The sequence below is a fragment of the Theobroma umbraticum genome, unplaced genomic scaffold (genome assembly GCF_002168275.2).
Source record: "Theobroma umbraticum cultivar Fairchild unplaced genomic scaffold, ASM216827v3 scaffold_56.0, whole genome shotgun sequence".
NCBI classification, from domain to species: Eukaryota; Viridiplantae; Streptophyta; class Magnoliopsida; order Malvales; family Malvaceae; genus Theobroma; species Theobroma umbraticum.
Genome location: NW_018397256.1, coordinates 9,124,938 through 9,137,051, shown reverse-complemented (window position 1 = coordinate 9,137,051; position 12,114 = coordinate 9,124,938). Strand labels below are relative to the sequence as shown.

The window sequence follows — 12,114 nt, the reverse complement described above, 5'->3', positions numbered from 1 at the left end:
GTCAGTCTTTATTGTCTGAAACCAATACAAAGGAGGAAAGAATAAGGCGGCTGTGGTTGCCAATTGCCAGAAGAACAGTTCAATGGTTTGCCAACAGAGAAAGGTCTCAACAATCTCAGAATCCAACACAGGATTTAGATGTATGAATCTGTTGATTCCTGGAGAAAGTTTCATGTAGAGAGTTGCAGTCTTTTTGTTCGGCAAAGCTACACATTTCCTTTGATTATTTTCCCTGATTTTACCCCGAATTTCATTCTGGTTTTTTCTTTTGCTAAAGGATTATGTTGCTGCAATAGACATAAGTCCAAAAAGATATATAGGAATTACCCATTACATTACTGTATTGAAGGCACAGACTCTTTGTTACATAACCAACAGCAACCAATAAAGCTACCTGCTTAATTCATCTTATGCTATGTTTGATGTTTTCTTATTGGGTAGATAATGGAACTCAAGCAAAAAGAGCCTGCTTGCCGACCAGGTTTTCTGAATTAAGCATGTTTACTTTTTGAAGGTTTCCTTAGTGGCAGACCCAAGGAATCTAGTTTGGAGAATCACATCTGCCTGCCCATGATACCATGTCATTTGTCCAAGTAAAACCCCAAAAAAGTAATGGAATTTCAAAGGCTTTAAGTTACCTCAAAATACAGTACAACATTTCCTAGCCTTACATAAATAAGTTGTATTAACCAGTATTGACTACCAAATATCAAACAAAGTCATTTTATATAGAACCTTCACGGTTGTGATTCTTAAAAATTTCAAGATAGATGGAACAAATATAATTCAATTATTGGACTATTATCATAACCCCACGTTTAAATAGAGACAATAACAACGAGATTAAGATATAATTAACCTAAATTTAAAACAATATTTAAGCTTCCATATTGTCAACTTGCAATATACTGGTCGCATACTTATTCTTCTTTATATGACAATTTTATTTCAATTGTTATAAGTTTAATCACAAGTTACACGCATGCCAACTTGCTTCGCTCGTTACCCATGGTCTGTTTTTTTTTTTTTTTTGTTGCTTTGGGTCAATTAGCATAAATCCAGAAAAAAAAAGACAAACATCTAATCTCCTGTTACCTCATCATCACTTTCACAATAGAATATGTTTCAAACCTATGGCGGTTGCTCAAATTTCAGCCATTTTTAATTTTTTTTTTACCTGTCTAAATCGCTGGCGAAAGAGCAGGTATTATCTTAATCTGTTTGTAGTATCAACGTAAGAGCTGACTTCCTCTTTCTTGTCCTGTCTCACGGAATCTAATGAAATCATCTTTGAAGGTTCCCTGCTATTTATTACAGCGGTGCATTCTTCAGCTGCCACTTGATATAAAATCCTTAAATCACATTTATTACCTGGAAAGCAAAGAAAACCAGATGCTTCTGCTTGTCTTGTAAGGAAAAAAAAAGAATTGTAGCAGCAGCCTTGAACAAGGAACTTTGTTCAAACACGTTAAATCACCTGTGGTTGTTATTGTCCAAGTCATTATGTATGACTAACCAAGTAATTTCGTTATGGTTTGACTTACTTAAGAGTAGGAATGGGTCAAATTTCAGCAGTAGAGAAGGTTGTTTGAATGGAACATAGATGATTGTTCCAGTTAAATTTGTCCTTGGCAATATTGTCTTAAAACATTTGCGGTAAGAATCGAAACGCTTAGCTTATCTGTTTTTCTTTGTCCATAACTCCTTAAACAGATCACACCACTCAGTCAATAAAGAACATCCTGAACGCAGGGCTAATAAACCTACAACTCCATAGAAAAACACAAAAGGCGCTATCACTGCTCGTTTGAAGATATACGAGGCAGTGGTTATTTGAACACCATAGAGGAAGACCATGTGAACCGAAGCTATCACCACCCACATCATTAAACGAATGTACTCCCACCTGATCTTATTCCCGTTGAGCTTCGAGGGGCTTGTCAACACTACGATGATGCTCATCGATGCTAAAAATCCGATGGAGTCCCATACCATAAACCAAGTGAGGCTGTTGGGTGAGGTTTCTCCAGCAATTGCTTTTCCTGGTCTGCGGCTATTCATGAGCCTGGTGACATTAGAACCAGCAGAAACCCCATCCTGCCAAAGTCCTCCAGGAGGATTTAATGCTACTTCGAACGTCACAGTAGCTATTAGTACTGCCATTACCATCAATCCTCTTATCATTTCGCCAAGCCACTCAAAAGAACTTGCGGTATCCGTTTTTGAGGTTGAGTCTTTCCCCTTTGTATCTACATCAACAACAGTCTCATCTGCTTGAGATTGTTCTGGTAATTCTTGATTATCAGCTTTTGGAGTGCTTGCAAGATGGAGCATCTCTACAATTTCTTGATCATTGGATTGCTTAGGCCCTTTCAGCAAAATATCCAAGGCCTTCAACTTATTGGAATTCACTGCACTCACGTCAAGTTCAGGTTGCAATAGCAACAATTTTATTACCTGCATGAAGCACATTGAACATAACTTCATATCCAATAAAACTCTAATCTCTAAATTAGTGTAAACCGTGAGGATATGGTATCCCAAAATAGTTTGAGAATTGATCTATGACTGATCAGATAGATCAGGATTCATGAAACAACACTCCTGAAGTTCCCAAAAGTCAAACTTGGCTCAAGCACGCATATATAATGGTATTTCATAAAAGGCCAGGTCAAGATATACAATGGTGTCCGAAGTTAAATCCCAAATATTAGGAAAAACGTATAACTGGGGCAATGTTTTTTATCATACATTCAACTACTATAATAAAGTACAGTAATAATTAATTCAACTTGTAACTGAACTAGTTATAATTTACTGAAGTGTCTATTTTCTTAACTAGAGTATTTTCTTATTATGCTATAGCGGATTCACAAAACTGATTCAATTGCCTTACCTCATGTTGTTTCCTCACAGCAGCCAAGTGCAAAACAGTGTTGCCTTCCTCATCTTTCCAGTTGATCATCTCCTTACATTTGAACCCTTCAAGTAAACCTCTAAGCATTTTACATCCATTTTCACTCTTCACAGTTAGATGCAGAATTGTCTCCCCTATATCCGTGACCTCTCTCACGGACTCTGGACAAGCTAAGATCAGTGAAGCAACAACTCTGTCTCTCCCTCTAATCACCGCCAAATGCATAGGTGTTCTCCCCTTCTTGTCCTTACGTCTGCAAAGCTCATGGTCACTCTCCCCATCAACTTTCAGCAACTCTTTCACTATTTCCACATGCCCATTGACACAAGCCAAGTGAAGGGGGCTGTAGCCTTTGCTGTTTACGACTTTAGCAAATCCTGGTTTCTGTCTGAGAATATTCGTTACGAAATCGGTATGCCCATGTAAGGATGCTATATGCAAAGGAGTCTCAACTGAGGCATGTTTGCTATTATCTTCAAGAATAAGTGGATCTTCCTCTAAAAGTTGGAGCAAAGTAGCGGTGTTACCCTTGCGAGAAGCCTCAAAAAGCCTCTCGTCCATGTGGGGAAGTGGAGAATCAAAAAGTATCAGAGTACAACTAATAGACAAAACTCACATAGAAGCCACGATGAGTTCCCCATCTTCCTGCTTTCAGGTGTCAAACCTCAGCAAATTGCAATCAATACAGAAGATAAAATGCAACTTTGAAACTCATGGTTGGCGAAACGTGTTCAAGGCCAAAGACTATTTTTTTCGTTACATATTGTCTGAAACAACACCTTACCTTCATTTTTCCATCAGAGGAGACTGGTCAGTGCGGTAGGTAATAGAAGTATTGTTTACCTCCTTGCTGCAAACGCTGCTTAATTTTCTGGTAGCAGATTGGCTATGCCAGTCAAACACTCGTCAACTCAATTCGTCAACAACATTGAGAATGAGCTCCGTTATTGTAAGGCGACAAGGTTCCTCTAGAACTTGGTTGACAATAGAACTAAGAAAAGGGTCCCTCCTTTCCCGCTGAGAAAACTTACTTTCCTTTCCTTCACCACAAGACCAACACGTGGCATGCCTTGACTTCAAACCCAATCTTTCTTTCTAGACTCCTTACCGAATGCTTACCGGTGGACTGGATAGAAAACACCCTGGGTTTTTTGGGCTTTTCATCATTAAAAGCAGGTCTTTTTGGTTAAAAAACCAAAACCAACGCAACAATTTCCGTCCATGGAGACGTTTCTTTTCTCTTGGGAAGGAAGGGATTGCGCTTTGCATGAAGTAACTGGATTTCAGATAATTAAAAGGCAACAGAAATCTAAATGGTTGAATAACTTTGCAATATGAATTACAGAGGTCAATCACAGACTAGCTATTAAACAGCATACCATATGCCATACATCTGAGATTGACCCAAACGGCCCAAAGCCAATCAATTGACTATCTACTGCCACAGCAAATGTAACGTGGAAAGGTTGCAGTACAAGGAGCCCTCATTTACATATTTACCTATTTACAAAAGTGGGAAATATGTAAAAAATTGAAGATTTTAGAATCAAAAGCCTATTAACTGAGCTATCCACTGAACTCGTTAGATGGCTAATTTGGTAACAGAGCATCATCACCTAACTGAGATATTCTTCCGATGCTATTCTGAATTCACGGCATCAAAAAAAAATTTACAGAATCATAAGCAATCTAAGGCCTGCAACTTTACACTTGAATTTCTGCAATGATTTCTCTGCTCCAGTTTCCGACACTCGAGTAGTCAATCTTACCAAACAGAATGGAACTCCACTTGCAAAGCGTTTGCAAAAGGCAGAAAGATGGAAAACCATATATATCATTCCTCTACCACTCATCAAGCCACTCTGGAGCATTTAGCTCTGCTATGTCTTGAGGTGGGGAAGCAACAGCAACAAGGCAATCCTCAGAATGAATTTCCAAATGTTGAGTTATACGAGAAGTTAACTCGTGAGGAACAGGAAAACTCCGGTCTCTGATTCCTTCCCAGTCAACACCATCAAACCACGGATGCTTTTTAACAGAAGTGGGACCATGGCTTCCTAGTCTTATATTTTCATCAACTTCAAGTAACTGAAAAATGATATTAACAAAAGCATGTGAGGGATTCTATGATTTCAGTGAGCTATTTAAGAAGAAGAAGAATTGGTAATAAAAAGACCTTGGTGATTAGATCAACAGCATCAGAGCTTAAATTTTGTGAAAGAATAAACTGTCCTTTTGCAATCTTTGCAAATGTATCAAGCTCGCTTTCTCTCCAAGATCCAAACGGCATTTCACCTTGCAGCAAGAAATAGATCAGGACTCCTAGTGCCCACCTGCATGTTAAACAGTTCAAAAGACTAATGCCATGGAAGAGAGGCAAAGAGAAAGAAGACAACATCAAACTGCCTAAACCTTCTTTACCCCATCGGTAAGAAACAGTAAATTAAGACCCAACCCACCCATATTCTCAGGTCCTCCTTGATGGAAATACATCTTTAAAATCCACATCAAAACCTTCAAGAACAAATATATGAAAAATCATGGTGTATTAAGTGGCAGGTAAAAGAACTAACAGGTGTCCTCCTTTTCTTTTATCAAATTCAACTTTACCCTCCAGAAAGCCAACAAAAACATCCCATTAGTGTTAAGACATTTTTAATGCACTAACTAAACTAAACAATCACGGTTAAATTAAATGTTCTTTCTTTATGAAAACAGGTAAAGTTGCAATTTCAAATTATTCAATCATGTTCCTTTACATGCTAAATAAAACATGAAGAGGTTTATAACAAACCAGGCAAATGGAGAATAAGATGCATTTTTACCAGTCGGCAGGAAGACCATGGCCCTTGCCCTTAACTATCTCTGGTGCTAAAGAGTCTGCCATTCCACAAATTGTAAATGTTCTCTCGCTAGATAACTTCTTCCCAAATCTGAAGTCGACTAGCTGTAATGCAGCATAACAGAACAAAAAATTAAGCTTAACTCCATGTGATTTGGCACCCTTCATAGGTAAGAGAAAGGGTAAATTTTTTCACGTATAAAATTTTATCAGTTTAACTATACATGCAAACAAAATGTATAATACCACATAAATGGCACCAACCTGTAAATAGCCCGTTTTGTCCAACATTAAAACATCTGGAGAAACACCTCTGTAAAGGACACCATTCTGAAATTCAAATGAAATATGGATGTTGAAAGACAAAACTGAAATAAATAACAGATGCACAAAGAATTGGGGAAATGAAATCAAAGAAAAGAACAGCTTCTAGAAATCCAACCTCATGTAGATCTTCTAAGGCAGTTATGACAGAGGCAGCACAGAACCGTGCCGATTGTTCATCTAGAGGGGTGTGAAGTATTGAAGCCAAAGGGCAGGCAAGGCATGTATTCAATAGAATTCCAGCATGCATTTGATCAGCACAAGTGCATAGCACCTCCGGCATACAAGCTGCAGAACTCATACTCTTCATCAGATCCTTCTCCTTTAAAACTTGTGCTTCTTTTCCTAGTTTTTGAACCTTCTGCTTTGAAAACCTCTTCAAACTAAGCAAATTTTCTGGTAATCAATCCATTTTGTACAAAGGAAAAATTCATCAGTTTTTTCTCCATAACAAACTTACCTAAAATCATCACATACTGCCTAACAAGCTTATTATCCTATAATACCATATCACCTGACATGACTTGGCATGTTTCTTCCCCTAAGCATGCATAATCAATAGACATATCACATATTATTTAACTTTTACACCTATATTTGTTACAGAAGGAAAAGCCCTATTCTTAAATTACCATTGCTGAGTAAAAAAAAACAAAGACATATATATATATAAAAGAAGGAACCAACCTGAGTCTCTTAGGAATACAAGCCCAATCTCACTACAGTCGGTGGAATATAAACATGTTCTCCACTCCTGCATATAACATTAGCTGAGTTTTAGATATAAATCTCTTGAAGATAATATTTTGCTAACACAGATAAACTAAAAGGCGGAGGCAGAACTAAGCACTTCTTACCAATTGAGAGAGGCTAACTTTAGCAAGAGTTGAAATATCAATTTCTTTGACAAAATCTTTGGGCATATCTGGAGAATTGTCTCTAGATCTAAATGGCAACAAAAACAAAAATATCATTCTCGATAAAAGTATTAAAAATTCAAATTAGAAAAAAAAAAAGAAAAAAAAGTACATTGCAATTCAGTTAGAGAACTCTAAAATCTTACATGCATAATCTAAAATGGAAGCTTCATGTGAATTATAGAAGGAACACATTCTAACAGGAGAAAAAAGAAAAAAACAAGGATGCGACGTTAATGCAAGAGACTAAGACATACTTCTGATCATCCTGGGAAAGCTTTGTCAAGGGACCAACGACTGAATCAAACTTCTCCTTCGTCAAAACAGCACATGTGACATTACCCACTGCAACTGCACTTAAAGAACCCATCTGTTCACCAAGAAGTGTCCATTCCCCAAAATAGCTTCCTTCCGTCTTTTCAACAGACAGTTCTCTGCCAGTCTGTTGATCATTGTCCTCTTTGGGATTATCAGACTTGAGGCTGCAGACATTAGGACTGCTTAACAAATCCACATCAAAATTAATCCTCACTTGGCCCTTCTGGATAATGTACAAAGCAGAGAGGCCTTCATTCTGCAGATACACAAGAGAAATATAAGAAACAATAATGTGAACCCAAAAAATACACTACAAAAAATCAAACAGAAGGAAAGGTAATGTTAGAAGGAGAAACTTCTACCCTATTAACTATGGCCTGCCCATTAGAGAAGGAAACCTCAAAAAGAGAATCTGCAACATGACTCAGCTGTAAGATTGTCAACCTTGATAGAAGATCCACAGAGCGAAGCAACTTCAAGGATGGCAAATTAGAAAACTCAGACATCAGAATTCCACGAAAATCTTCTCGCTTTAGTGCCCAAAGAGTTCCACTTGTCACAGCACGCACAGAGGCTTGGAGAGGCTTATTGTACCTATATAGGAACAGAACAAAATTATCATGGTAGGTAAACTGCACCACATTTTTAGCCAGAAAGAGTGGTAAAATATCCGAATTCCTAAGAAACCAACAGGTTTCACAAATATCTAAAAATATCAAAATATTCCAAATCATGAATGATGGGTGTTAAGAAAATTCACCAAATTAGTGCTTTGTTTTTACTCCAAATAAATGGTGGTAACATGTTATTCTAATTCTGGTTTGTTACTTGTCATCAATTCACTTTAGTATTTAAATGTACATTTCAATTGTCACAGAGAAAAACAATTTGTCAACTTCAGAAAATAGATTTATAGAGTTCTTAATTCACAATGAGATGAGAAAGGAAAAAGAACGCACATCAGTGCCAGCTCCCCAAATGATGATAACTTCTCAGCTGTATACTGTTGCAAAACCCTTGGCACCTCTCCATTTTTATCTTCCTGCCAGTATAGTTTCTGGTGAAAAACTTAAATCTCACTGAATATAAACATTGATCATGAACTAAGAACTCACTAATAACACATAAAAACAACAACTGAGAACTAGAACATGACTAGATTGAGCATTGAACCCCGACAAGCAATGTACACATTTGAACTGAAAGGTAAGTTCAAAGGTCATAGGGAACAAAACAAACCAACCTGAGTTGCCAAGACCTCAAATTCTCCGCTTCCAACAACATAAAAGCAGTCACCTTCACCACCCTACAAAATATAACAACAATTAGGTTCCCAACTTCTATTGTAGCAATGTCAAATCTCCATATTGAACTGTATTTAAGAGATCAGCTCCTTCATTCCTTGCATGTGAAGCCAAGGTAGTTGAACTAATCAGCTTTGTAAAAGAAAACCTCAATCTGAAGCCAAAACCAGCCACCCAGAGAGCATGCATATATGCAGGAAAAAATTTATGGACCTTGCACACCTTATTCATTGGGCTTGCTGCTAGCAAGTGCTTCAAGCATTAATTATGCTACTCATCACTACTACACTGGCATCTTTGCTTGGGATATTCATAAATTACACGACAGTAATAAACCAGTAAAACCATTTCAAAACATGTTGCTCGTGCAGTTCAAGAACAACATCAGCATTACATGCAATAGAAGCAATAAATGAAATTAACTTCAAATTGAATAACTAACCTGTTTAACTACAATATCCCCTGGTTGGACCTCAACTCTTTGCATGCAATCCAACAAAACATGACACTGCGAATCAGTAAGTTTTCTGAAGAGGAAATGGTCATGCAAAGCCCGCTCTATATGTGCCTGTAACACGAAAACAGATCAGTTTAGCATGGTTCTGTGAGGAAACCCTGTTATATATGCAAAAGTAATAGAATATAACGCAAGGCTTACCTCTTCTTCCCAAGTTTTCCTGTGTGCTGGAGGTGGAGGAACCCAGACTTGCCCATTCTCCAATGAACTCTCAATAGCACGAAGACGAGCACGTGATAAGTCATGCCTCGCTCGGTGGTTCCTAGAGCTCCAGCTAAGGGTTGAAGGAGATTCTGATCCTGTCACCTCTAACACTTGAGGAACAGGAGGCCGCAAAATAGTAGCAGGTTTAGCTGATTCACCATCAACAGTCTGATGGGAAAAACCAATGAGAAACAAATAACAGTGCAAAGACAAGAAATAAATCTATTGCAAAAAGCTTGCTCACTTACACCAGCTAATCCATTAATATGCACAACAATCACAGTGATATCATCAGTACGGGTTTCATACTGAAGCCAAAGTCGATAAGATTCAGCCACAATTGCAGCACAAGCATCACGAGGATCCTTGCATTTTGCAATCTGAAAATATTAAGGACCCTTAATGATAAAACAAGAAAAGAACAAGGAAAGCATAAAATTTGGCAGCAAATTGTACATCTAAGGCTAATGACAGATGAAACATTCCAAATTAAAAGATGATGAAAATAATTAAGAATACCATTATCATCAAACATACAGAAAAATACTTGAAATATAAGATAATAAGCCTTTTACAACTAGAAATTCATGAAGTGTACTTCAATAAAGTGTTCTCCAGATTTGTATAATTTATGAACATCAATTCCTCAAATCCAAACTGTAACAACAGGAGGCCAACTACTAAAATTGTCATCCCAATTCAACCAAATATTAAGCAATCTAACTAACAATATAACTAGCGCCAATGATGTAACTGCAGCTAAGCTTCAGTTCATTTATTAATGATCAACGTTTCATACATTCAAAAGATTCCCTTACTTACCATGTCAACCACAGTTTGACTAGAAAGGAATTCGAAAACCCCATCACTAGCAAGCACAAAGAAAGGATGATCTTCAGTAAGCTCCAACACAACAATCTCCGGATTCGCCACAACCCCAATTGTCTCAGCAATCGAATCCCCAATACTCCTCGTAAAAGCCGTCCCAGGATACATCCCATTCGGCACCCAAAGCCTCGGAGGATCACCATCATCCCCTTCCTCCGTTCCCCAACACTGCACATCCGGATTCTTCAACCCTTCAATTTGATCCAATGTAAGCACTCTCGCTCCACAAAGTTTCACTCTCTCCAGCTCATCAACTTGAAACGGTGTCTGATCAATTGACAAATCAACGGCCACAATGTCTTTCCCTCTTTTTTCCGCTATAACCGCCCTCGAATCACCAGAATTCGCCACGTATATCGTCCGACCACGAACTAAAACCGTTATAGCCGTCGTCCCGCTCATGCTATCATCCAAATTATCGGCGTGTAACTGTGTGTTCGTCGTCAAATACGCGGCATGGCAAGCTTCGCTGGCGTCGACGTGGAATTTATTATTTCTTAATAAATTTTCGCATAATTTTCTCTTCACGAATTGCGAGCATTGAGCCCCGAATTCACCGTGACCGTCAAAGACGCCGAAGAAATGATCGTCGGGATTGGTTCCAAACGGAGTGTGGATACAAAAACTGTCTTGATTAGCTTTATCTAAAGCATCTGGATAATAACCTCTTTGAGATAAGTAAGAATACTTAAGCTCGTAATCGCCCGACGGAACTTTAACGGTTCGGGAGCCGTCAGGCGGAAGGAACTGAGCCGAAACCCTCGAGAGGCGCGTGATGCCAAGCTCCGGGTCACCGGGTCGGTTTAAGCTTAACTGAGAGTGGATTTGGTCTCTGGTTTCTTCGTCTTCGTTCGAAGATGCGGGTGAGAAAACGGCAATCTCCGCCGCGTTTGGCCTTGCGCTTTGCGGGTCTTTGATTCTTGCATCTCTCGGCACGCAAATCTCGCCGATGCAAGCTCTCGAGTAGACGCAGCCCATCACTCAACTGTTTTCAACAAAAATCAAGAGTTGCAAACCAAAATACGTTCCGAACTCGCCAAATGTTTCATTTCATCCCCGTTCTAAATTTTCTTTGTCTTCAAGGAAATTCAAATTTCCAAACAAAAAAAAACAAAAAAAATCTAAAAAAAAATGCTAGAGGATTTAGAATTTTTGTTTGGTTACAATCTCCTGAGACTACGCAGTGAATGGCGGAAGTTGATGAGTAGAAAACAAAAAAGAGAATAAAAGAAAAAGGATTTGGATTAGAGACAATTCAACCGATTCCACGTTTTCTTTGTTGAAAGAAGTCTCGGAATTTCGCAAATGGAAAGAAGGTTGAAGAAAAGAGAGAAAAATCCCTGATCTACTGTTCTAAAAAAACCGTTACAGAGAAAAAACAATGGAAAAGCAATGACACTAAAATTTACTGAAATATATTAAAGGAAAAAGGTTTTAAAAATATTATTAAAATAGTATAGATATGGAAACGAAGAAACGTGAACAGTGAAAAGAGTCAAAAATTTAGAAAACGAACGGAGAGAGGGAGAGAGTCCGTTTCAGTTCATTTCAGTGGATTACTCGAAAGGCACTCACCCAGATGAGAGAGAGCGCAAGTTAGCATAACAAGATCAAAGAGCACCTAGTGCGTAAGGTGCATGGGGAGGTGGAACCGCGGGTAAGAAACGTGGAGTTCAAAAGCTTTAAGGGGTGCGCAATGCACCACAGGGAGATGACACGACAACGTTTCACAAAGCTCAGAAGCCCCGTAACAGCATTTCTTTTTTTGGCCATCCAGAGCGTTTCTCTCACGCGCTTGTTCTTGTCCTAGGCTGATAAAGTTGTACCGTGCTTTTTCCCTCAACTGACTCTACTATATGATCTTCGCTTTTTTTTCTTCTTTT

General features: G+C 38.4%; 3 protein-coding genes across 4 annotated transcripts in view; 1 reads left to right on the top strand and 2 right to left on the bottom strand.

Moving 5' to 3' along the window:
* Positions 1-457, top strand: part of LOC110411152 (RING/U-box superfamily protein) — a 2,041-nt gene extending 1,584 nt beyond the window's left edge. The window contains exon 1 of the mRNA XM_021421186.1: positions 1-457. This exon is cut by the window's left edge and continues 1,584 nt beyond it. Coding sequence (XP_021276861.1) covers positions 1-146 — 146 coding nt within the window. The 3' untranslated portion in view covers positions 147-457.
* Positions 458-1,621: 1,164 nt separating this feature from the next.
* LOC110411186 (uncharacterized) lies at positions 1,622-4,000 on the bottom strand. Its single transcript, XM_021421230.2, has 2 exons — positions 2,897-4,000; positions 1,622-2,457 (listed from the first exon to the last, which is right to left on the bottom strand). The coding sequence occupies exons 1-2, from the start codon at positions 3,476-3,478 to the stop codon at positions 1,678-1,680; spliced, it is 1,362 nt and encodes a 453-aa protein (XP_021276905.1). The 5' UTR covers positions 3,479-4,000; the 3' UTR covers positions 1,622-1,677.
* Positions 4,001-4,316: 316 nt separating this feature from the next.
* LOC110410566 (protein phosphatase 2C and cyclic nucleotide-binding/kinase domain-containing protein) lies at positions 4,317-11,855 on the bottom strand. 2 transcript variants are annotated; one of them, XM_021420327.2, is made up of 15 exons: positions 10,166-11,854; positions 9,592-9,723; positions 9,281-9,511; positions 9,065-9,190; positions 8,562-8,624; positions 8,278-8,360; positions 7,681-7,912; positions 7,258-7,574; positions 6,941-7,028; positions 6,771-6,837; positions 6,202-6,479; positions 6,024-6,089; positions 5,743-5,864; positions 5,094-5,250; positions 4,317-5,005 (listed from the first exon to the last, which is right to left on the bottom strand). In XM_021420327.2, exons 1-15 carry the CDS (start codon positions 11,207-11,209, stop codon positions 4,760-4,762), a joined length of 3,252 nt encoding a protein of 1,083 aa, XP_021276002.1. In that variant the 5' UTR covers positions 11,210-11,854; the 3' UTR covers positions 4,317-4,759. The 2 variants fall into 2 exon arrangements, with proteins under 2 accessions (XP_021276002.1, XP_089638770.1); XM_089782644.1 differs by lacking the exon at positions 9,592-9,723 and having other exon boundaries at positions 10,166-11,855.
* Positions 11,856-12,114: the final 259 nt, after the last annotated feature.

What these genes read in the sequence shown, in the direction of transcription:
- LOC110411186 (XM_021421230.2), bottom strand. Translation starts at nt 3,478, where the DNA reads ATGGACGAGAGGCTTTTTGAGGCTTCTCGCAAGGGTAACACCGCTACT. An exon ending in CTGTGAGGAAACAACATGAG is followed by an intron (nt 2,458 to 2,896) that starts GTAAGGCAATTG and finishes TGCTTCATGCAG; the next exon opens with GTAATAAAATTGTTGCTATT.
- LOC110410566 (XM_021420327.2), bottom strand. Translation starts at nt 11,209, where the DNA reads ATGGGCTGCGTCTACTCGAGAGCTTGCATCGGCGAGATTTGCGTGCCG. An exon ending in ATATTAATGGATTAGCTGGT is followed by an intron (nt 9,512 to 9,591) that starts GTAAGTGAGCAA and finishes TTTTCCCATCAG; the next exon opens with ACTGTTGATGGTGAATCAGC. An exon ending in TTTGGGGAGCTGGCACTGAT is followed by an intron (nt 7,913 to 8,277) that starts GTGCGTTCTTTT and finishes GTTCCTATATAG; the next exon opens with GTACAATAAGCCTCTCCAAG.